Source organism: Nicotiana tomentosiformis, chromosome 2 (assembly GCF_000390325.3).
Source record: "Nicotiana tomentosiformis chromosome 2, ASM39032v3, whole genome shotgun sequence".
NCBI lineage: Eukaryota > Viridiplantae > Streptophyta > Magnoliopsida > Solanales > Solanaceae > Nicotiana > Nicotiana tomentosiformis.
The window spans coordinates 133,685,559-133,712,075 of NC_090813.1; the positions used below are offsets into that span (position 1 = coordinate 133,685,559).

A 26,517-nucleotide genomic window follows, 5' to 3' on the forward strand; every position below is an offset into this window, starting at 1 on the left:
AGTCTGAATTAGATAACATTCCTGATGAAGATGATAGTGATGTGAATGAGGAGCTCACTTCATTAAGGCATGAAAGAAGAAAGAAGAAAAAACAGAAGAAACAAAGAAAGAAACCTACTCCAACTGAAGAGATTATTCTGGGAGAAGCTGGAATAGATAAAGGCTTTCAGGATATTGGCAGACCATCTAAGGAGGACAGGTTTGCTGGAAAATTAGGAGGGGATGAAGACTACTACACCAGTTCTGATATTGGAAGTGATGATAGCACAGATGAGTTAGATATTTTAGCTGAAAGGGGTATTGACTTACCTCCTAGAAGAAGAAGTAAAAAGGTAAGGTTTGACCCTGACTATTACCTTGCTATTTTTGAGCTTGGTATGATATTTGAAAATGTTGTAGAGTTTAGAAAAGTAGTAGCCTCATATGCTGTGGAGAACAAAGTGCACTAACAATTAGGCCTAATGAAAATGATAGGGTTAGATTAAGTGTAAAGGAGCCAAGTGTAACTGGGAATTGTATGCAAGCAATTATGGAGATTTATGTGACTTTACTGTGAAGAAGTACCATCCAGCTCATAAGTGTAACACCAAAAATAAGAACAAATTATGTACTTCTAAGTAAATTGCCAATAAGTATAAAGATAGGTTTATTTTTCAGCCAAATATTAAGTTGTGGGAGATTCAGGATTTGGTCAGGGATAAGTTAGGTTTGTATATTGGAAGGACTGTTTGTTACAGGGCTAAGTATAGGGTGATAGGTCAATTCATGGGTGACTGGAGGATGGAATTTAACAGACTTGTTGATTATGCTGATATTATTAAGCAAACAAATCCTGGGAGTTCATGCTGGATCAGAACAGATAGTGAGACTATTCCTGGCAAGAATCTGTTTGTCTATTTCTATTTATGTTTAGATGCTTTGAAAAGAGGATGGTTAGAAGGGTGCAGAAGGATTATAGGATTTGATGGCTGTTTTCTAAAGGGAATCTGCAAGGGTGAGTTACTTGTTGCAGTTGGTAGAAATGGAAACAATCAAATGTTTTCTATTGCATGGGCTGTAGTTGTTCAAGAGACAAAACACTCATGGAGATGGTTCATTACATATTTGATTGCGGATTTACAGTTAGGAGATGGTCTTGGCTTAGCTGTTATGTCAGATATGCAAAAGGTAAAGTTACAATCAACTTTTAATTTTTCTTTTTCCTGCTTTATATATACTGTCTACTAACAATTATTACTATTTTTTGTAGGGACTAGTACCAACTACAAGGGAATTACTACCAATGGCAGAGCACAGAATGTGTTCTAGACACATTTGGTCTAACTGGTCCAAGAACTGGAGAGGTGAAGAAAGGAGGAAACTATTCTGGAGATGTGCCAAAGCATCTTATGAAGTAAAATTCAAGGAAGAACTGGAAGCAATGAATAAGCTTGGTTATAAGATATGTGAAGACTTGTTGAAGTATGATAAAGAGTATTGGTGTAGGGCATACTTTAGAGAAGATTCAAAGTGTGATGTCATTGACATTGCACCAATGGCTAGGATGATACTGGAAGAGAACAAAACCCTTTCTAGGAGGTGTAAGGTTATGTGAAATGCAGAACATGGGTTTGGAGTTGATGAAGGTGTGTACAGATTCATTGTTGATTTTAGGACCATGACATGTACTTGTAGATCATGGATGTTGAGGGGCATTCCATGTCAACATGCAGTATGTACATTCTATGATAGAGAAATGGACCCAGATGATTATGTTGCCCACTGGTATAGGAAGGAAACTTTCCTTAAAGCTTACCAGCATATCATTCAACCAATTCTCAACATGAAGATGTAGTCGGATTCAAAAAATCCATCTATAGAGCCTCCAGAACCTAAACCTATGCCAGGTAGACCAAAGAGATGTAGGAGAAAAGCCAAGGATGAACCAAGAAAAAAACATGGTAAACTATCAAAGAAAGGGGTAAAGATGACTTGTTCAAACTGCCAACAAACATGACACAACAAATCTGGATGCAGGAAAGGGGTAAGTTATGATATTTGTAATTCTGTCTTTTATATTTTTTTTTTGCAATTCTGATATTCTTTTCTTTTACTTTTGTCAGCATGTTCCAAGAAGTGCTACTCAACAAAGTCAATATGCCACCACCTCCACCAAGATCATCTCAGGAAATACCATCTCAATAAAGCAATCCATCCTCTATATGTGAGGATACAAGTGTTGTCAAAAGACAAAGCAACAATCAATCAACTGGGCTTAGTAGAGGAAGAAGAAGAGGAAGAGGAAGAGGAAGAGGCCATGGGCTAGGTAAGGGAAAAGGAAAAGGGACTACACTAGGAGGAGGCTTGGCTAATGCAGCAACCATTGGACATAAAAGGCCAAGGCATACTGGTTTTGGGATTTTCACTGACACTATGTCTGGAACTACTATCCTGAATGTAAGGGTGTATAGTTTATTATAATGCAGTTTTGTGGGCTGGAATTGTTCTATTTTTTACTAATTCATTGTATTTTACAGCCTGGTATATTATCTGAGAGAGTCATATCAGCCGGGACATTCAAGGATACATCTGCAACTAACATAGACATTGGATTTAAGCCTCCCAGATTGAAGTTTAAAGGAAGAAATACAGTGACAAGGTCACAACTTCAGCAAATGAGTGCAGCAAGGAAAAAAGGTTCTTCAAGTCAAACAAGTTCAGCTGCATCTACACTGTGAAGTAGACCCATTTTTATTTATGTTATCTAAGATGTCACTACTAGTTTTTTGTTTGGGCAGTTATGCTCTATTAGAGTTTACTAGTTTGGACAGTTATATGTTTGGGAAAACAATGCTCTATTTTTTGTAATTTGTAGACCAAAATAATGCTCTATTTTTGAGCTTGGATGTAATGTTAGTCCATCACATTATGTAATGGAATGTTTAGGCAGTTATGTTTTCAATTCATGAATATGAATTTGCATTTCATTCATAACACATTATGGAAGTGCAGCTGAACTTAAATTTACATTAAAAATTGGTCATTTCCATTTCATTCATAACAAGATAGTGTACATTAACAAAAGGCCAAATTCCTAGTACCTACTTCCAACATACTATATTTTTCTTGAACTAATAGCAACAACTACAACACTATTAGCACCAGCATATCATAAAAATACTACATTGTTCTTCAAACCGCCAGCATCACCAAAGCCAAATCCATAGAAATAGCACCACCACCACGACAAATAACCACTTCAACCGCGCAACTATTTTCTCAGTTCTTTCGACTCTCTTCAACAGACCCCGTATAACCCTCTTAGTTTGGTCAGGCATTTCATCATCATTCCATCTGAAATATTTGCAGCCATCTCGACCCTACAAAATTCAAAAGGAAATACGGCCAAAAAAATTAAAAACAGATTTCTTTATTAAGAAATTCAAGGGTCTAATAAAAACAATACGATCGACTTACCAATTTACAACCATAAAATCTGCGACCTGGGTTTGCAGATGACCATGATATAGTCAGTGATAAATTTCCATTCCATTGCGAGAAGTTATTGATTTTTGTGACATGGAACTGATAAACGAGAAAGATGAGGAAGAAATCAGATCAAGATTCAAACTTGGGCACCTAAGCTTCAGTAGAAGGGGAAAATGGCGAATTTGCAAAGGAAGAGGACGAAAGAGGAATTAGGGCATTCTTGAGAGAAAAAATAGGAAAATCGGGTGTTTAAAGTGGATCTAACGGGTGGGTTTTATTTTTACCGTTGGAATATCCACCTAAGCAAATATTAATAACATTCACGCGCTTATCATGTGTGGACATAACGCTTCTTTGGCCGGACATGCGTTGTGATTAAATGGTATACACCAAAATAGAATTAAAATGTTTAATAGGAAAAAAGCTAAATTAAGGTGTCAAAATGGAAACTGGAGCCAAATCTAAGGGGCCGTCTATATATTTGCCCTTACTGAATTGAATTGTAAAACACTTGAGGTATAAAAAGTATCGAAATGTCATAATACAATTTTCCTTAAATAAAAGCGGACTGGTAATGTAATAGACAATAAAACATGGGAAAATAACACTGATAATAGTCGAAAAATATATATGTTTTGTATATATTTACATTCTATATGTTATATATAAAAATTATTCAAACTTTATACACTTTTTCGGTTATCGAATGTAAATAGTTTCTGGTGCGGGTTAAAAGTGATAATACCCCAATAAACATTAGGAAATTTTACCTCCTATAGCAAAGATATACACCATATTTATTATAAACCAAAACCATTTTAATATTTTCTATAGCTACCTTTTATATTTTATAGCAAAATACAAATACATTGTATTCTGTACAAATTCACTCAAGTACATTATTGTTTTGTATAAATACATTATTTTTTGCCTGTATTTATGTATTTCGAAGATTTGTATTTTTTTAATACAGCTGAGTATGCCTGTATTCATACATATTGTACATACAATATGCATGAATACATGATATAAACATTGAAATACACTGTATACTATCATTGAAATATAACAAAATATAAACAGTGAATACATTTAATTTTAAAATATAGTGAAATACAGTAAAATATACTGAATACTAATAGAAATACACTGAATACAACCAATGAAATATACTGAATGCAGCAATAATAATATGTATTAGGAATAACTAAAATATTATTAATACAAATACATTTGAATACACTGAATACAAAATAGTGAATACAGTAAATACAAACGTTGAATCTATTGAATGCAACAGTAAAAAATAACTATTGAAACACACTAAATACAAGAGGTAAATACTACAGTTATATACAACTGAATACAGGCAGTAGGTTTGTGTTTAGCGTCTGAAAAATCATTCTAATTAATTGGGTTGATAATGAGGCGTGTTAGAATTAATTTTGTTGAGTTATATTAGGAGTGTATCACGCTAATTGATTCTATTTTCGTTATTAGACAGCTGGACAGACCTATTTTTAAGGTGATTGTCGTTGTTGTATTCATGAATACATGGTGCGAATACATGTGAATGCAGTTGCGTACAGCTGTAACCCCCTGTTTTTAGGCAACTTTCGAATACAACAAATACATTACTGTAACAACTGAATAGTAGCTATAGGAAGTAATTATGTATATAGTAGCTATAGGAAGTTAATATCACTAAACAATGGTTTCTGAAAATTCCTCAAATTTAGGGATTTTACCAAGCTACACTATATTAGAAATTTATTTATCTATATTCTCTATGTTTTGTAGTTCTTAATAAGTATCTAGATTTTTCTTACAAATTGTATACATTACTCGTTAAAAGGCTCCCACCCCGTTGTTAGTGCCTTCAATTAAGGGATTCAATTACATTATTTTCTTTTCTTTTTTTTTTTCGCTTTCCTCTTCTCTCTCCTTTTTTCTTTTACATCAAAATCCCTTAATCTACGCCAAGAATCTCCTTCTTCTCTCTTCCCACCATTGCTGACAACTTTATATTATTAAAAAATCGTCAATTGTATCATTCTTTTGTTGGGAGACTGGACAACACTGAAAATGAAGAAATATTCAGGAATTGTATGATAATTGTATCATAATTGTATTTTAATTGTATCAGATACATCAATCATAAAACATAATTGTATCATACTTGTATCTAACTTATATCCTGCACATTAATACCCAAAAAATCCTGATACAATACTAATAAATTAATATACAATTATCATATATTTGTGATACAAACCGTAAAATTCGTCACGAACTCACTATTGCTTGTAACAATATACAATGAATATACTATTATCATACATTTGTAATACAATTCTTGCAACAATTATGATTACATATGCAATTATATACAATCACGATATATTTTTGAAAAATTGGGATACCAAGTAACTCAAATCAGTTCCAAAATAAGACAAAATATAATAAGAAAACGATGTGAAATGGTGAAGAAATTTGTAATCCAAAAAGCAATGGGGTTTAGTTTCACAATGCATGAGAAGAGAAAAGTTATGGGATTTTCAAATTTATTGTTGAAAGGAGAAGGCAATGTTTGCAACGAAGTCTATGATGGGCAAAACCGGGTAACTAAATTGCTCCAAATAGCCACTTTACGTTATTTCCTCTAAATATCTGTCGGCATCGGATGGTTACGCTAACATAAAAAATACTACATAATATATACTGTAGTTAATATATAGTTAACTCTAAATATCTATCTTCACAAACATGATTATCATATAATTAATTAATACACATTCTCATATAAATTTATCACTTTATTATGACCCTGATACTAGTTAATAATATTACTTCTCATGATACTAGTAAATTTTTAATTGACGGGTCTCCTCATGATACTAGTTAATAATATTACTTCTTTGTTTTGTGGAAGACAAAAAAACCACACATCACAGTGCATAACTGCATAAGATAAATGAAAGAAACAAACAATAGTTGATACCTTATTACCATAGACACCATTAGACTGTTCATATATACCTCTATTCTACTTATATGACACTATGATTTGAAGAGTTGAATGTTTTAATATTCTTAAAACAGTTTTCGATGGGCAAAACCGGATAATTAAATTGGTCCAAATAGCCACTTTGTATTATTTCCTCTAAATACTTAATTAGTTGCACCGGGTGGTACATACGGGAATGATATATTAAATGAAAGATTGGAAATAGAGCTGGAGATGACACTACTAAAAATCAGGTTTTAGCGACGGACAAATTCTGTAGCTAAACAGAAAAATCCGTCGCTAATCTTATTTAGCGATAGATTAGCAACGGATTATCAAGAAATTCTGTTAGCGACAAATTAGCAACGACGTTCGTAACTAATTTCAATTATTTTTGTAGTGTGAGCGCTAGCCAGAACGAAATGGACACATGTGAGCGATCGATTACGAGAGCTCGACCGATCAGACCGGGAAGAAGAGAAAGAAAGGTCAATCTCCGAAAGGCCTTCGCATGCCCCTTCCTGCGCATGCGCCTTTATTTATATTCTTTCTATTTTTGAATTACCTAACATATTAAGTACATAACACATATCTTCACAAACATGATCACCACTAAATTATAGTTAATTAAATGCACATTCTTACCTTAATTTATACTTAACCATGACCCTGATATATGCGAGTGAATTTTTAATTGACGGGTCTCCTCGTGATATTAGTTAATAATATTACCTCTTGTTTTGGAAGAAAAAAACCCACACATCACAGTGCACATGATAAATGAAAGAAACAAACAATAGTTGATACCTTAATTACCATAGACACTATTAGACTGTTCATATATACCTCTCTTCTACTTATATGACACTATAATTTGAAGAGTTCAATGTTTTAATATTCTTAAAACAGTTTTCGATATGTTTAATCATGAATGAAACATTATTATCTGTAGTACACCGTATGTAACTTTTAAGAAAAACTCTATAGATTTTATTTTTCTAAAGAAATAAAATAATATATTTTGAATACATATAAAAAATTAAAATTTTAAATCATAGTAATTTTACCGTATGTACTAATGGAAATTTACCTTCGTAGAAGAAGAACTCGCTGTTACTTAAGAGGGAGTAATTTTTTAGTACATAGGGGAGAAAAAGGAGGAAGAAAAGAAAGTGTAAACAAACGGAAATCTAGGGTTATCAGGATATAGGCCCAAAAATAACTCCTGTAATTAGCGGGTTTCCTCATAATATTCGGAGAGTGCAAATACAAGTATAAATTAATTATACACTCCAAACCAAACTCCAATTCCCCATTAATGAGCGAAGAGTAATAATGTACTCCTACTAACTATAATTCAGAACAAACTCAAAAACAAAGGACAATATCCCCTTTTTTTCTCAACCCTCTTATCTTGCTTGCAGAGTTAGGGCACAGAAGTTTTTAATTTTTCGTTTTTACAGTTTGAGAAATATTATATTGTTTTGATCAAGCATTAATGGAGAATACTGTGAAACAAGGGAAGATTTTTGTTGGTGGAATATCGTGGGAAACAACTGAAGAGACACTTAAAAAACACTTTAGTCGCTATGGAGAAGTGGTCAAGTCAGAAATACCTAAAGTTTGGGAAACAGGTTTTGGAAAAGGCTTTGGTTTTGTTACCTTTACTGATTCTTCTGTTTTTGATAAGCTTCTTCAAGACCAACATATCATTCTTGGTAGAACGGTAATGCACTGCACTGCTTTTCTTTTCCGATTTAACTTAATTATATCCACATGCAGTGTATTTTTTTCACGTTATATATATAGTAGATTACTTGTCTTATTTTTTATGTCACAAAAAGTGCGCGGATGTGGTGTAAAAAATATATTGATATACTGTTAGTGCGTAGAAATTTCATTCTTTCCTTTTCTTTTATTCTCCTGTTTTGTGGCTTAATTATGCTCTAGTTCGTCATGTGATTTTGTTTATGTGGTTGTTTTATCTGCAACCATATATGAATGCGCAGTTTTTGCTTCTCTCAGCAATACTTGTGGATGTAACAGATATCTCAATAATTCACAAACATTAATTACACGAACAATGACGGATTAGTTATATAGTATTGAAAGTGAAACTAACATTATAACTGAATTAAATCAACTTTGTCGACTTAGAGTACTTTTCATGTAGTTTTTAAATATGTGAATTTTATTGTAATAAACTTGAAGAATCTATATATGCCTAAATTCACACGAGAATTAGGTGTTTTGATCCTCGTACAATTCAAAGGGAGTCTATATATGCCTAAATTCACACGAAAATTAGGTGTTTTATTTTGCAAGTGTTCGCATGAACTATTGCATCATTATCTAACTTAGGGATGAAGATTGCAACAACAACAACAATACAGTATAATCTCACAAGTGGGGTCTGGGAAAGATAGTACGCAGACCTTATCGCTATCATGGTGGGATGAAGACTATTCAAGGATATTAAAATCTCATCGATTGGCCATATTGCATTAATATTCTTTCTACTCTATGCTCTCTCTTTTACAATATGTTTCTGCTTTTGACTACTTTTATCTTATCTACTTTCTATACGGTGATTATTCTAGGTTGATGTTTCCTTGGCAAGACCCAAAGGTGAAAAGTCTCAAAGCCAGCGTTGTTCAGAATGCCAACAGACTAGCAAAAGTCACAGGAAGAAGATTTTTGTTGGGGGATTGCCTCAGTATTTATCAGAGAAAGATTTTAAACAATATTTTGAGCGATTTGGAAGAATTGAAGATGCAAAAATTATCTATGATAGAGAAACCAATACGCCTAGGGGATTTGGGTTTATCACCTATGATTCAGAGGAAGCTGTAACAAATGTGTTACAGAGGAGATTTCACATGTTGAATAATAAATTTGTTGAGATAAAGAAAGCCATGCCAAAGGAAAAGAGAGTTATGGATACTTGCACTTACAGTTCTTATCCTACAAACTCAGGCTATGTATTGGTGCCAGTTTTGAATACTAATGAGATTTATGCTCCTAATTATAATTACTATTTGGTCAATCCTGCTATGGTACCTCGTCAGAGTTTTCCGTTTAATTATTCGGACACAAATATATCGGTCTCACAGCCTGCACAGATACAGTGCTATACTCCTAGACATCCAGTTAACTACTACGCCTCAACGCCTAATGGAGTGGACAATGGGGGTTCTTACGAGGCTTTATCAAATACGCCTAGGTGTCCAGTCAACTGCTATGCCTCAGCGCCTAATGGAGTGGATAACAAGGGTTCTAACGAGACTTTACCAAATGCGGCTAGATGTCCAGTCAACTGCTACGGCTCAACGCCTAATGGAGTGCAAAAAAGCGATTCTTACGAGGCTTTATCAAATGAGCCTAGATGTCAAGTCAACTGCAACGCTTCAACGCCTAATGGAGTGCAAAAAAGCGATTCTTACGAGGCTTTATCAAATGAGCCTAGATGTCAAGTCAACTGCTACGCCTCAACGCCTAATGGAGTGCAAAAAAGCGATTCTTACGAGGCTTTATCAAATGCGCCTAGATGTCAAGTCAACTGCTACGCCTCAGCGTCTAATGGAGTGGATAACGGGGGTTCTTACAAGGCTTTATCAAATGGTGCTTATAACTCTGACGTTGAGAACCAGATTGACGTGAAATGTAGCAATGATAGTGATTGTGGGTCTGACAAATCTGTTTCTCATGAAGGGAATCACCAAGATTGCAACATTGAGGTTCAACTTGCTGGAAATGTATCACCACGAGGTAAGAGTGGTCTCTTTTCTATTGGATTTAATTGTGAGTTTAACTACAGCGTAATCAAGTCACTTAAAAATAACATTACAGGTAATCATTCATAAAAAGTGAAAAGTAGCACAAATTGGTGTATTTTAAAGCCTTTGAAATTGCATTGCATGATAAGTTTATTTGTGTTCTTGTTATAGCTCCTAGGAGTAAGAAATCACTGGAGAAGGAAGCAGACAATGGTGAAAAAGACAATAATGGGAAAAACTCCCAGGTTAATAAAGAAGCCGACCATGGTAAAACAGACCAGAGTTTGAAAAATTCACAGGTCAATTCCGTAGCAGAGAATGGTGTAAAAGACTACAATGTGAAAAATTCTCAGGTCAATACTGAAGCAGACAATGGTAAAGACCAAAGTGAGACGAATTCCCAGGTCAATACTGAACATGACACCTTACTGGAAATGAATGGAGTTTCAAGTAAGTGACTTCAACTTTGTAGTATTGTTTACTAGGTTTCAATCTAGTACATTATATTTTGATTGACCTTGTTTTGACTTCTTTGTTTACTAAACTTCAAAACTGTGAAAAATGAGGATTTGAAGGTTAAATTACTGAATCCCCTTGCTCAAAAAGATAATGCAAATTATAAACTTCCAAAGTCCTATGATCATTGATCCTGGTAATTGACAAATTTATATGCAATTAATGTTTGTGGCCTTACGGTCAATAAAGTGGGATAAAAATCATGGGAGATGTGCTCAAATCCCAGTAATGGCAAAAAAGTTAGGTGATTTCTTTCCCTATATACAAAGAAATAGCACAATAATATATCTTGTACAAAACAGGGTGGGATTCATGATATACAAAAGTTTTATCATATATGTATCTTAGCTTAATTAGTTCCTTCTTTGTTATACTATCTGCTACTGTCATTTCCTATTTCAATCATCTTTAAGATTTCTTTAGAATCTACATTTATTAATATAGGAAGTTACTTTCTTTTCCAATGCCTTTTTTCAACCTTTGTTGTAGAGTTAGGAGTTTAGCTAAGATATATGTTTGTTACCATGCTTTGAATTTCTGCAAAGCCTATATTTGCCACTCCCTTATGTGTACTGTTTGTTTCTGATGACTCCTCCAATGCCTCGTCCTTTTTTAGATGCTGCACTAATAGAAGATGCAGTTCTTTATTAGCTGTTGACAGGATAATGGTTCATAAACAGTTACAGTTCCTTCTTTGCTTTCCCCGATTTATTTAGAAACTAGTCATCGTTTGTTCATTATTGTGGAGCTTTGATTTTTTTTCTTTTTGCTCTTTCTTTGTTCAATTTCTAATCCAACATCCTTCATTTTTCTGCAGGGTGTATTCAACCTAATATTTTACTTAATGATGCTGTAACTTGCTAGAACTTGACCAACTTTGGTCATACATCTGCTTGAACTAGAAAAACTACTTGTGTTTTTTTAAGTAATTAGTTAACCATATTCACATGTTTGCGTCCATTGTGTTCCATTTTTATCATATGTGTGTGTGTGTGTGTGTCTTTCTTATGTAAGTTGTTCAATTTTATTGGGTTGGACTATTAAATATGTAACGGGTCACAAGAGGGTTATAAGCCCAAATCAACATGTCAAAAAGATTAAGTTGTGTGTAGGCCGTAGGATAGAAGTGTGTCCGTTTTCATATTTTTTTAAGTAAAGAAAGATATTGCTAATTGGATGTACTAATTTTTTAAACTGTTTTATGACCTGGATTGGTTACATATGACGCATCACTCAACACATTACAGACTGAGAAGTCTAGAACTATTGTAGAAATTAAGAGTAACTCTAGAAATAAATGAAAGGTATAGTTTAGAATATTACTTCCACTAAATTCTTCCATCACCACCTATAAGCAGAGGAGGTCCATTTGAGTTGTGTGTCCTCAAGTAAGAAGTGAGTGCAAACAAAGCCAAAAGTGTGTGATTAAGAAAGAATTGCAAGAGAGAAGGTGAGAAACAAGTGAGTGCAACAAAGAAAATCGTTGAGTGTAAGCGCAAAAGATTTTTAAGACTGAAGCGTGCTGGTCTTTATTTTGCAATAATAAAATTCAAATTACGAACAATCATGGATTTGCCCTTCCATTTATCACAACTAATCATCACAGCATATGATATATTTATCATCAAATGTACGGGTTGGACAGATTTTGAGCAGGTCAAAATGAGGTGAGTCAATAAATAAGTAGGTTAATGACCTACCCAAAAGTTACTTAGGCGAGATGAGCGGGATCAAAATAGGCTAAAATTTGGGTCATAGCCCAACCCTCCCAACTCTTACCAAGTTTTTAATTAATGTGTGTTGTTTTCTTATGAATTGTTTAATTACCAAATAAAAAAAACTTCTTCTTTTGTTATGGACTTATATAACATATCAAACAAAAAGAAAATTATTTTAAAAATATTTTGCAAAGTTGCTCATGGATCATTGGGCTAAAAATCGGTTCACTTTAGATGAACTGAGATGAGTTGAATCAAGATGGATTGAGTATTAATTTATGATAACTGGTATTTGTATTCTTAAAAAAGTTAATCAAAAACAAAAGGTGAAACTTGATAGTATGTGCACGCTCAATTTTGTTTTCACTCTTTCACGAATATGCTGCTGATGCATTCATTCAAGACTTCAAGTTAATTCATAAAAACTACAGCAAACGATCAATGGTCCCCTCATACCCCAGTCTGCTATTTTCTTCTTCCCGTACACTCTTTAGCTTAATCTTCTATTTATTAAACTATTAGATTTGGTATAGGCAATTACTTGTTTGATGTACGTCACTCATATATGATTATGTAAAAAATAACTATATATTGTAAGTATAATAAAGAAGTTAAAGTCAGATAAATATATCATATGTTGTCATGATAAGTGCGGTAAATAAATAGAGTGCATTTTGTTGCTACGTCCTTTGTTTATGTTAGGAGCTGAGGCTGTTTGTCTTTGTTGTAGATTCTAAGCTCCGGATAAAACTCATGTTAATACGTTCATTTCAATTGCATGACATATTGGAATTTTTTTTATGTTTTGTTGGTTTAATTGTTTTGGAAAATATTTTTCTTATGAACTCATTTTCCTCCAAAATATTTTTCTTATCAAGAGAAGGAAAAATATTTTTCAAAACTCCTTCTCAACCTTCTCACCCTCACCCACCCACCTAACCCCATCCCTCTCTCCAAAAAAGCTTTTTTTTTCTTTTCAAATTTTAGTTATTTTTTCCGTCACCACCCACCCTACACCCCCGAAAAAAAAAATATTTTTACTTTTTTTTTTGTAATTTTAAATTTCTGTTTTTTCGTTTTTCTGCACCACCCACCTCTCACCCCACTGCCCTCTCACCCCGCACAATTTTTTTTTTTAACTTTTTTTTTTATAATTTTAAATTTTTGTTTTTTTATTTTTCTGCACCCCCCTCCCCCGCTGCCGCCTCTGCCCCTCTCGGGAAAAAAAATATTTTTTTTATATATTTTCAGTTTTAGTTTTTTCATCTTTCGGTTTACAGGTTTGAAATTTTACAAGTTCCAAAGTTATGAGTTCGGAGGTTTATGTGTTTGGAAGTTTATGGGTTTAGAAATTATAAAGTTTACGGGTTTGAAATTTCACGGTTTCGAAAGTTTAGCGGTTCGAAAGTTTATGAAATTTGTGGGTTCGAAAGGTTGTTGGTTCGAAAGTTTATGACTTCATGTTTATTGTATCTAAATTATTTATGAATACTCTTAAGAAGTTATTTTCCTTAATTTACGTACCAAACACCAAAAAATAAATAATATTACTACTTATTTTCCAAGAAAATATATTTTCTTGGAAAACATTTTCCGTTATACCAAACACACCCATTGTTCTCCAAGATTTTACATATCCTTGCCCATAAAATTGTTTCTTATATTTTATAATCAACTTAGAAGCAATTTATTCCTCTTTTCTTTTACAGTGATGAATAGAATTATATATATGATGAGTTACATTGTGTTTTGAGGAGTTGTCTAAATTTTGCAGCTCTCAGTCCCATATATTTTCCTCAATTCTTGTACTGTTTTCTCCTATACTCTTTACGGGTCTATTTTCACTCTAGAAATCTAGAAAAGATTAAATAAACAAAAGAAGAAAACACAGTTCCTAGAAACCTATTTCAATTTCTTACATTATAGATATATACCCCTGCAAAAGCTAAGTCAGTTCAAGTAAAATATATTTGCACTCGGTATTATTCCAAACTTAGAATTTTAATTTTTAATAGTTACAAATTAAAGTAAGAGTAGATATCACATAACCATGCTTATTGATAAATCTTTGTCTAGATATATGAATAGAAATGTACATGTCTCGCATTCTTCGATTTAATCAGTAAACAAATAAATTTTTTTATTCATCGCGTAGTCCATAACTCAGCTGATCATTCAACAATCCAAAATTATAGACTAACGTCACTTTTCTTTCATTTGTAACAAGAAAGTCACTCAACTATTTCTATTACACACAAATGATCACTCAACCGAAATTATCAAACTTTTTGGTGAAAAAATATGATGTGGCAGTCAATATAATTTTTTTGTATATTTAGACCAAATAAAATAATTAATACCCAAGAAAAACATCAAAAATCCACACAAACAGCCAGTCTAACCTGCTAAAAATAAAAATTCACCCGCTAAATAAAATCAAATGCTAAGACACATCCATATTGCAAATGCATTTCTCCTCTTCTTATAAAAGCATCTTTTTCCATAGTTTAACTCTAGTCCTTAATCTCCTACCTATTATTATTTTATAGAAAGTAGAATAAAAATGGTGAAAACAAGAATACAAGTCATTGAGAAAAGGAGAACACATGTCACTCTAGTCCTTAGTCCTTAACCTTATTATCACTTTTAGCCCGCGACAGAAACTATTTACATCTGGTAGTCGAAAAAGTGTATAAAATTTGTATATAACATACAGAATGTATATATATATATATATATATATATAAAATATACAAATTTTATACATTTTTTCGACTATTATTTTTACAGCGGCTATATAATGTCACTTTTCCAAGAGTATTAAACTAGAGTAAAAAACCATAAAAAAGAATGCTTTTTACGAGAAGAAGAGAGATGCAACCGGATTTGATTTTAATTGTCCATCCTTTTCAGGTGTCAAACACGAGGAAAACGTAAGAAAAACTCAGAGGAAGTAATTTAGATCGAAAATTCAAAGAGAAGAATAGACCTTAGCAAATATATCAAGCACGAAACTACTCCGCATTTCATTTGACGAAGTGGAAGACTCCACTTTCAAGAATCTTCGGTTGAACTATCTCTATTAAGTTCGTTCTTTTTTGACTTCCAAATATAGTTTCCTTTTTCATAGGAAGACTAGGGAAAGCATAAAAATGAGTACACGATAGCCACTTCTCTACACTCTGTTATTCTGCCTCCGGTCAAAGTCGTCTCTTTTTTCTGTCAGTAGAGTTTTCTAAGTCTTTCTTCTTGGTATCTTCTCTCAACTGCGGTCTTCAGTTAGCTACTTAAACAAACCACAAGCTCTAGATTTTCCTCACAATCATCTTCATAGAGTCAAATATTAACTTGGGAGGACCTATCTATGATGGAAAAATAGAAAAATATTTAACTTATATATAGTGACATTGTATATTTGTTTACACCACAAGTGTATTTTAACATGTTACAGTAGCCTATTTGTCTCATTTTCGAGATTAATATCCCATTTATTGGACAATTATATACAATTATATATCTTTTAGGTGATTGTTTACCCGTAAAACTGTACAATTGAATTAATATGTGATTTATATACAAGTGAATCGATTTGATCCTAAAATGATAAATGAATTAGAAAAAAATGTAAGACTTAGTGTTAAAATCGAGATAAGACGATAGAGATCTTGAGCCCGGGAACAAAGCTTCTGGAGGCAGTAAGGACAATAAAAATAAGCGAGAAAGTAAAATATTATTGAGCTTTGAACAAAGTGTAGTGTATGCTTGTCAGAAAATTCGTGCACCCTTTACAATGATAATATGACTCACTATTTATAGTTGCACCTAGGGAAGAAGGTCCTAGAATCAAGCCACTCTTTAATAATAACTATGAGGGTCATTGAAGAATGTGTAATGGTGGGCAATGAATGTCATATTCTCTGTAACGGACCATATACTTAATGCTTTAGAATATCCCCCATTACATTCTACCGGGGGCAAGCATTTATCTCGCTTTTATGAACATCATTCTCTCCGATAACAAACGAGATCATTGTCTTCGAACCCGACTGTCTTCTGTATTCGGCACCACATGTCATTTTCTCATGCGATTATTTAATATGAGTATATTTTACCCTATACAGATAGTCCCCCTACTTTACGGTGGCATATCTTTGTGTCACCGGGAAGTTGGTAGAGATATCTTTTTTGGCAAAAAATTCTCTGACCCTCTCTGAAAAGTTTCAGACGGTTGATTAGACGCACGTCATTTACACTTCTTAACTTTCCAAGATCTCTCGAACTCTCTTTGCTTAACTCATACTTGTCTTCAACTTTCTCAAATCTTTTTTTTAGTAAAAAAAGCCTTCTCTCTTCTTATAACAATGACCTATTCTTCCAGAAACCATAGTTCTTCAAAAAATAAAGGTAAAGCTGATGATTCTCCTCCTCCTACGATGAGCACCATCATCCCAAGATGTCTTGTCACAACTAAAGACTTCGAAGAAAAGTATTCTTCCGCTAACCCTCGTACATGAGCTGTCGGTATGTACCATTCTTTCATCTGTCCTTCTAGTATTCCTGCTGTGAAGGAAGACTACAATTGCCAAGATTTAGACATTATCACTCCTGGATCTGGCAGAGCAGATTACCTTACCCAAGAAGGGTTTCACGTATTTTTATACGTATCCCTTCACTTTTGGGCCGTTCTCTTTGAGTGGGGAGCTTGACTCTGTTATTGTGGAGTTCTGCATCCGTTACCAGGTATGCCTGGCACAAGTAAGTCCTCATATGTGGAGGACAGTCGCTTGTCGTCGGTGTCTGTGCCAGGAGATGGGAGAGGAGCTAACCCTAGCTCGATTAATGAACTTTTATTCCCCCAAGAATTTTCGCGGGGGAATGATAAATTTCAGCAAACGTGGCCACCATGCTCTGGTAACCAGCATGGATGATGACAACAATCGTGGGTAGATGGAACAGTTCATTGCAGTTTCCATCGAGGACATTGATAAGTGGGTATTTTGACTGGTTATTAGCACATTTTAGCTTTTATTTTAGTCCGAAAGTATTTAATTATGTTCCCAAAACTAACAAAATTGTACAAAATTATAGGAATACTGGAAGTTTGGTCTCCCGAGATAAAATCCGACTAAAAAAGGAATGTTTCGAAGCACAAAGCAATAAAGGGAACAAAAGTACAAATGTACGGTCCGCAAAAGAAATTGCAGACCGCAGAACTCCATCTGCGGCTGCAAACCAAGAAGAAAAGTTTAGCAGAACTTTCAGGAATGTGTGGACCGCACATGAATTGTGCGGCCGCAGAACTGGGCTAAGAGTCGAAGATCAGAGAGTATGCAAAAAGACCAAGTCCAGGAGCCTTTGTGAATTGCGGACTGCACAAGAAATATGCGGCTGCAGAAGATTGCCTCGCGGCCGCAGTTCAGATATGTGCGGCCGTAGAACTCCACTTCCTGCCAGCTGAAGAAATCTATGGACCGTACATGGAATTGTGCGGCCGCAGAACCTCCGGGGGGCATTTTTGTTTGAGATTTTTGGCCCTGTATAAATAGACGAGTTTCACAAAATTAGGTCAAGTTTGAACATCTGAAGCCGCTGTAAACATTTTTCTTTACTACTTTAGGAAGTTTTACATTATTTTGGCGTTTTAACATTAGATTTCATTATTTTAATCTTCCATTAAGAGTTTAATTAGTTTCTCTTCTTTATTTTCTGCAATTTCCATTATGAGTAGCTAGACTTTTACTAGGGTTGTGACTCCCCAATCAACAAAACAAGCATTAACGTCTTTATTCCATTAGGCAAACACCTAGGTTGTGGTCGCAACCCTAGGCCTTTAATCCAATTGGAAAAAACCTCAAAAATATTTATTAATAATCTATTTTCTTTATCTTGCATTTATTTTAGAGTAACAATAGAAATATAAAACAAAACCTTATTGTGGAAGTGCAATCTTAGATAACCTATTTGCTTGCTTTAAATATATACTCCTAACTCCCATCATAACTACAGTGGATTCGATCCCGACTCCTAGTTGGGTAACTATTATTGCATACGACCTTGCTGGAGAGTTAAAACGGTGTTAGCTATATATTTGAGTGTGTTTTTGGAATATCTTCTTTTCCTTCCGTGTTACTAACTTGTTTGAGAAATCTTAGGTATAACCATGGCGAACAATGAGCTCAAAAATTTGCCTTTGGGGGATGTGGACGTCGAGGATGAGCAAGTTGATGAGATTCCTCTTGAACCTCAAGCCAATAGAAGAGGTCGAGTGCCCCATGACAATGTCCCCGCTCCACCCCCACCTCCACCACGAGCGGTTCCATACCGGGTGTTACCCAATGAAGGATATGCTAGTGCAATTGTCCATCCCCGTATTAGAACGGGCAACTTTCAAATCACCAATGTGATGCTCACTTTGCTAGAGCAACGAGGTTTCTTCACCGGTGCTTCATGTCAAAATGCGTACAAACATTTGAAGGGGTTTGTGGACACTTGTTGTCACGCCCCGAACCTAGGAGCGAGACAAGCACCCCGTGCCTCACCTAACCTGGCGTACCAAATTGCGACTAAGGGACTCTGAACACATAATGTCATACTTTGGCCATGGGGCCACCTTGCAAGACAATTTGCGAAGCAAAATATAAAACTGAATGGAAACTAGCACTAACTAAATATCAATATAAAGCTAGGCCGACAAGGCCGTCATAGCTACTACAGCTGACAAACCACCAATTTATACAAACCCAACATACTGCACTAACCAACAGGATATGCCTACAAGCCTCTACTGATAGATGTACTGTGATCGGAACAGGGCCCCGACCTACCCATAACATATATACAGATATACATAAGATGTACACAAAACTCTAGTCCTGGCAACTCCGAAAGACGTGGAGCTTACCGATCAGGCGGAACTCGGAAAACACCTACTGAGGAGGTCTACCCGTCTGTCTGTCTGAACCTGCACGCATGAAATGCAGCGCCCCCAAAAAGGGACGTCAGTACGAAATAATGTACCGAGTATGTAAGGCAATAAAATAATTGAAATCTGAAACTGAACTGATAATATGATAACTGAAATTAACTGGGAGTCAAAGATGATCTGGAGATATACTTACCTGCTGATACTGACTCAACTCCTTCAATATAGTAAGTAAAATAATTGTACGGCCTTATAAGGCTCGATATATATAACTGCTCTGCCATAGTAGGCTCGCTTATAGGCGCTCGGCCATACTAGGCTATGTATCTCGACCATGCTGGGCTCGCTCATAGGCGCTCGGCCACAGTAGGCTCGGTATATAACTTTCCATCTGATCAGAGGTTGCCCAATAGGGGCTTGCCCATCGATTATAGCTCGATGGTAATGAAAATACTGTAATACTGTATATATAGGCTTGCTGCTCTCTTGACTGAAAGAAGACAATACTAAAATTGAATATAGAGTCTCGATAAGGAATAATATTGTAACTTATGAGACTAGAATAGTGTGAATAAATTCATGAATATGAACTTCTCTTTTTGTCTCATTACTAACACATGTAGCTACGAGATCATGCCAAAATGAAGGAAGGCTTAGCCTTAACATACCTTATCACAATCTTTTCAATCACCAAGTTGAACTCACCTCTTCGCACCTTAATCTACAAGAATGATAATAATACTATCGTTAAGTTACGAAAGGTACAACTATCGCACAACGAACGACAAACCTATTTTGTATTAAAACGGGCAGCATCTCCCCTATAATATGCCCTTCCTCCAACTTCAAGATAACACCAACAATACAAGGACAGAACAATAACAACATATATACATCATTTTCCAGCCCTATATACACCATCAAATACTACAAAACAGCCCAACACACCCCAATCTCTTCGTACACAAAACGACCACCGTAGTAGTGTCAAACGACCCGAAAATGTTATGACGAACGACCAGCCAACCACCCTACATTTATATGGTGTTTATAAACCCCCTTCCTCCTCCAAAACTCCACAAAATAGTAATAAAACACGCAGCCCAACAGCAACACAAAATAGTCCACAAAACAGTCCGCTACAAGTGAATAACTCGAACTCACGGCTTCCGATCACCATCCCGTGAGTTCTTACAAGTATAGAACGACTTACCATGAATTTACAGAAGAAAAAATGGATGAAAGAGAGCAGTAAAATCACCTTATTTGTTGGATAACTCAGCTCCTATCTTGGTTCTTCAAACTCTAAGTTTTACCTCCAATTGGAACTTGAAAGGGAGAGAAAATCAATTAGGGTTTTGTGGAAAATTTTTGGGAGGATTCTTTGCAGAGCTTATGTCTGGTTATTATGCTCTATTTTAAGTCTAATATATGAAGAAAATAGGCCCTTAAAAGGCCTCTTTGGACGACCCGAAATGGCCCATTTTTGGGCTTTCATTTAAGCAAGTAGGTGACACACCTACTTGTCACCTAGCAGCTTGCGCAGTATCGCAAAAATGCACATATCTCTCTACTCCGATGTCGTATTGACAAATGGTTTAATGCGTTGGAAAATAGACTCATAGATCTTTAATTTGATGGGTGGAACACACCATAACTCTAAGTATATTGGGAGAAAATTGCAGTTACATTTGACCCAAAGTTTCAGTAAAACTTATGAATGTAACTTGTGATGACTTTCATCGACTTTTGTTCCACAACTCGCTTGACTTAAAAAAATAACACACGGATGTAATACGACTAATATAAATCATAACATAATCTCTTTATCATGTTAATCACCCTAGTCTCACCCCAAAGGTACATGTTATAACATTCCCAACTTGTCGACTTTCGATGAAACATTGTTTTATTTAATTGCTTTAGCTTCTGAACTGTCCAACCCTCTTTGTACTTGTTGTTCATGATCTTCAATATTTGTAACCTCAGAGGTAACATGATTGACTTACTTTATATACTTTTAAATATTATCTCATTTTTTTGTCCTACATTAGTTTGCTTACGACGCATTTTTACATACGAAAATATAGGGTGTAACATCACTCCCCCTTGGGAACATTCGTCCTCGAATGTTTACTCTTGGAGACTTTGGAAACTTTTTCCAGAGTATCCTTCGTACACTAGGTTAAAACCAACCTGCACGTAGCCAGAAACATACTATGCATGCCACACATGGCCAATCTTATAAATAGCAGCAATTTGCCTCACCGACCGTAAATCATAAATATTGAAAGTGAAAAATAAAAGCTTACCTGATGACCTGCTAGCCTACATAGAGCTATGTTGTAGCGTCCCATCTCGAACCATATCTTCATTTTGAAATAGGTGGGGGTATTTAGACTTCATTTCTTCCTCCGATTCCCACGTCATCTCTTCTACATTCTTGCTCCTCCATAAAACCTTTACGGAAGCTACCTCCTTATTTCGTAGATTGCGGATTTGTCGGTCTAGGATGGCAACTGGAATTTCCTCGTATGACAAGTCCTCTGTAATCTGTACATCATCCGTGGGCACCACTCGGGTAGGATCGCCAATGCACTTCCGTAGCATAGATACGTGAAAAACCAGATGGACAGACTCCAATTCTGAGGGCAACTCTAACTCATAAGCTAGTTGGCCCACTCTCCGAATGATCCTATAAGGCCCAATATACCGTGGGCTAAGCTTTCCTTTCTTGCCAAACCTCATCACGCCCTTCATAGGTGATACCTTTAAGAATACCCAGTCATTAATCCTGAACTCTAAGTCTCATCGCCGCACGTCAAAATATGACTTCTGACGACTCTGAGCTGTCAACAGTCGCTCCCGGATAACCTTTACTTTCTCTATGGCCTGCTGAACCAGGTCTGGCCCATGTAACCCAGATTCTCCAACATCAAACCACCCTATAGGAGATCTGCACTTACGCCCATACAAAGCCTCGTACGGAGCCATCTGGATACTGGAGTGGTAACTGTTATTATATGCAAACTCGATAAGAGGTAGATGTTCATCCCAACTTCTTTTAAAATCCAACACACATACTCGTAACATATCCTCGAGCGTCTGAATTGTGCGCTCGGCTTGTCCATCAGTCTGTGGATGAAAAGCTGTGCTGAGATTCACCTGAGTCCCTAGACCTCTCTGAAATGACCTCCAAAAATGTGCTGTAAACTGAGCCCCACGGTCAGATATAATAGAAACTGGTACTCCGTGTAGCCGCACTATCTCCTTAATATATAACTTTGCATAATCTTCTGCTGTATATGTAGATCTGACCGGTAGGAAGTGAGCTGATTTCGTGAGCCTATCGACTATCACCCATATGGAATCGAACTTACGATTAGAACGAGGTAAACCCATGATAAAGTCCATGTTTATCGCCTCCCATTTCCATGTCGGGATCTCTATAGTCTGCATTAGCCCTCCGGGCTTCTGGTGTTCTACCTTCACTTGCTGGCAACTAGTACATTGGGCGACAAACTCAGCAATGTTCTTCTTCATATCATTCCACCAGTACATATCCTTAATGTCATGATACATCTTCGTCGATCCAGGGTGGATGGAATACCATGAATAATGTGCCTCTGACATAATCCTGTCTCGTAGCCCTGCTACATCTGGAACACACAAACGACCCTTGTATCTGAGAACCCCATCTCCCTTGAGCTCTAACAATGGCTTCTTCTGCTGCGGAACTCGCTCTCTCAACTCGACCAACTCTGGGTCCTCGTACTGCCTTTCCTTGACTTCAGCTATGAGGGATGATTTTGCAGTGTTTTGGATTACAACTCCACCATCCTCAGAATCTACTAACCGAACCCCCAACGAAGCCAATTGATGAATATCTCTAGCTAATTGTCTTTTCTCGGGCTCTACATGTGCTAAGCTACCCATAGATCGGCGACTTAAGGCATCTGCTACAACATTAGCTTTCCCTGGATGGTAGAGAATGTTAACATCGTAATCTTTCAATAACTCAAGCCATCGCCTCTGTCGCAAATTCAACTCTTTCTGCTTGAAAATATATTGTAGGCTTTTATGATCAGTAAATATATCAACATGAACACCATATAAATAATGCCGCCATATCTTAAGTGCATGGACAACCGCAGCTAACTCGAGGTCGTGGGTCGGATAATTCCTCTCGTGCTTCCTCAACTGCCTTGAAGCATATGCAATTACCTTCCCATGTTGCATCAGGACACATCCTAACCCGACACCTGATGCATCACAATACACGGCATAACCCTCTAGACCCTCTGGAAGTGTTAGAACTGGAGCTGAGGTCAACTTGTTCTTAAGCTCTTGGAAACTCCGCTCACAAGCCTCTGTCCATTGAAACTTAGTTTCTTTCTGTGTCAACTTCGTCAATGGTGCCGAAAGGGAAGAAAAACCCTCTACGAACCTCCGATAGTATCCTGCTAAGCCTAGAAAGCTACGAACCTCTGTCGGAGTGGTAGGTCTAGGCCAAGATTTCACGGCCTCAATCTTCTGAGTGTCCACCTTTATCCCTTCATCTGATACAATATGCCCCAAGAATGCTACAGACTTCAACCAGAACTCACATTTAGAAAACTTAGCATACAACTTACGATCACGGAGGGTTTGGAGTACCGCTCGCAGGTGGTCCGCATGCTCATCCTCTGAACGGGAATAAACCAGAATATCATCAATAAATACTATCACGAACAGATCTAAAAATGGCCGGAATAGGCTATTCATCAAGTCCATAAATACAGCGGGTGCATTAGTCAACCCGAAGGACATGACAAGGAACTCGAAGTGGCCATATCGGGTCCTGAAGGCTGTCTTCGGAATATCTTTTTCCCGAACTCTGACCTGGTGGTACCCCGACCTCAAATCAATCTTGGAAAAGCATCTAGCTCCCTGCAACTGATCAAACAAGTCATCGATCCTTGGAAGTGGATACTTATTCTTAATAGTTACCTTGTTCAACTGCCTATAATCGATACACATCCTCAGCGAGCCGTCTTTCTTCCGCACAAATAGTACCGGTGCACCCCAAGGTGAGGTACTGGGCCTAATGTAACCTTTCTCCAGCAAATCTTTTAACTGCTCCTTCAACTCCTTCAATTCGGCAGGTGCCATTCTATACGGAGGGACGGATATTGGTTGAGTTCCTGGAAGCAAATCGATGCTAAAATCAATCTCTCGCTCTGGAGGAATACCTGGAAGCTCATCTGGAAACACATCTGCATACTCTTTGACTATGGGAATAGACTGAAGTGTAGGTATCTCAGCATCTGCATCTCTAACTCGCACAATATGATAAATGCACCCTTTTGCGATCATTTTCCTCGCCTTCAGATAGGAAATAAACCTACCTCTGGGTGTTGGTGTATTACCTACCCATTCAAGGACTGGCTCACCCGGAAAATGAAATTTGGCTACCTTTGCTCGGCAATCAACTGTGGCATAGCAAGCTGCCAACCAGTCCATGCCCATGATAGCATCAAAGTCCATCATCTCTAGCTCAACTAGGTCAGCTGAGGTCTGACGACTACAAATTGTCACCGTACAACCTCGGTAAACCCGTCTAGCAATAATCGATTCTCCGACCGGTGTAGATACCGCAAAAGGATCACTTAGTATTTCAGGCACTATACCAAACTTCCTCGTGACAAATGGGGTAATATACGATAAAGTAGATCCTGGGTCTATCAAAGCATAAGCATCGTGAGAGCAAATGGTTAATATACCTGTCACAACGTCTGGTGAAGACTCCTGGTCCTGTCGACCCGCTAAAGCATAGATACGGTTCTGATTACCACTTGAACTGGAACCTCTACCTCTGCCTCGACCTCTACCAACCGAAGACTGAGACTCACGCCTTGAAGGATGCACGGACATAGACGATCCTGTTGCTGAACTCGCTGGTTGTGCCATTCCCCCAGAATCTCTATTTGGGCAATCTCGCATCATATGCCCCGGACGCCCACATGTATAACAAGCATCAGAACCTGCTCGGCATTGACCCAAGTGTCCTCTACCACAGATGTCACACCGCGGAGGAAATGACCATGTCTGCGCAGAACCTCGTTGTCGCTGCAAACCCGACGCCCGTGAGCTCTCACCTGGTCCTGACTGAGTATAGCGGTCATACCCGTAACCCTGTAACTGAGGTGGCGGAGGCCTAGGTGGCCGTCTGAAGTACTGGGTCCTATAACTACCCTGAGATTGCTCCTGAGACCTGGGAAATCTCATCCTCTTACGTTGCCCTTGCTCAGCCCTCTCTGTACCCTGCTGCCGACGCCTACCCCTTTCTATATTCTGGGCGAATGCCTGAATCCGGGAGATATCCATACTATCCTGCAATGCAGCAGTGGCACATGCCTCGGTTAACTCTGGGGCTAACCCTGCTATAAACCTGTGAATCCTGTCCCGCATAGTAGAAACTATGGATGGTGCATATCTGGCCAATGAGTCAAAACGGAGACTATACTCTCGAACACTCATATTACCCTGCTTGAGGGCTAGAAACTGATCGACTCGAGCCTGTCGGATCTCCCGCGGTAAGTACTGGTCAAGGAAAGCATCTGAAAAATTCTCCCAAATAGCTGGAGGTGTATCACGTCCCCTGGACCTCTCCCATCCCTCATACCAAAGGATGGCTATATCTCGGAGTCGAAAAGCTGCTAGCTCAACTGCCTCTTTCTCCGTGGCATGCATAACACGAAAGATCCTGTGAAGCTGATCTATGAAATCCTGCGGGTCCTCCCTCTGATCTGTCCCCGTGAACTCTGGGGGACTCAAAGCAATAAACTCTCGGACCCTTGAACTCCCAGACCCCTCAGAAGTTCCTGCACTAGCTGATGCCCTAGCATGTTGCTGGGTAGCTACCAACTGTGTCAACAAATGCACCGCACTCCTTAAGTCCTGATCTGATGGAAGTGGAGGGGGAACTGGATGTGCGGTTTCCCTAGGAATCTCCGTAGTTGGTGGAGGAGCCGGTAATGGCTGAGTAGGGGTCTCCCCTTGAGCCTCAGACTGGGCCCCATCTACTGGGGGTACCCTGTTGGTCCCCTCACCTACTACTGTATCTCTCCT

The 26,517-nt window shown here is 37.0% G+C and overlaps 1 protein-coding gene across 1 annotated transcript; it reads left to right on the top strand.

The window, feature by feature from the left end:
* Nucleotides 1–7,973: 7,973 nt before the first annotated feature.
* Nucleotides 7,974–11,631, top strand: LOC104115213 (uncharacterized). The gene is made up of 4 exons (XM_018777334.3): nucleotides 7,974–8,201; nucleotides 9,076–10,243; nucleotides 10,423–10,701; nucleotides 11,585–11,631. The coding sequence occupies exons 1-4, from the start codon at nucleotides 7,974–7,976 to the stop codon at nucleotides 11,629–11,631; spliced, it is 1,722 nt and encodes a 573-aa protein (XP_018632850.2).
* The last annotated feature ends 14,886 nt before the right edge of the window (nucleotides 11,632–26,517 follow it).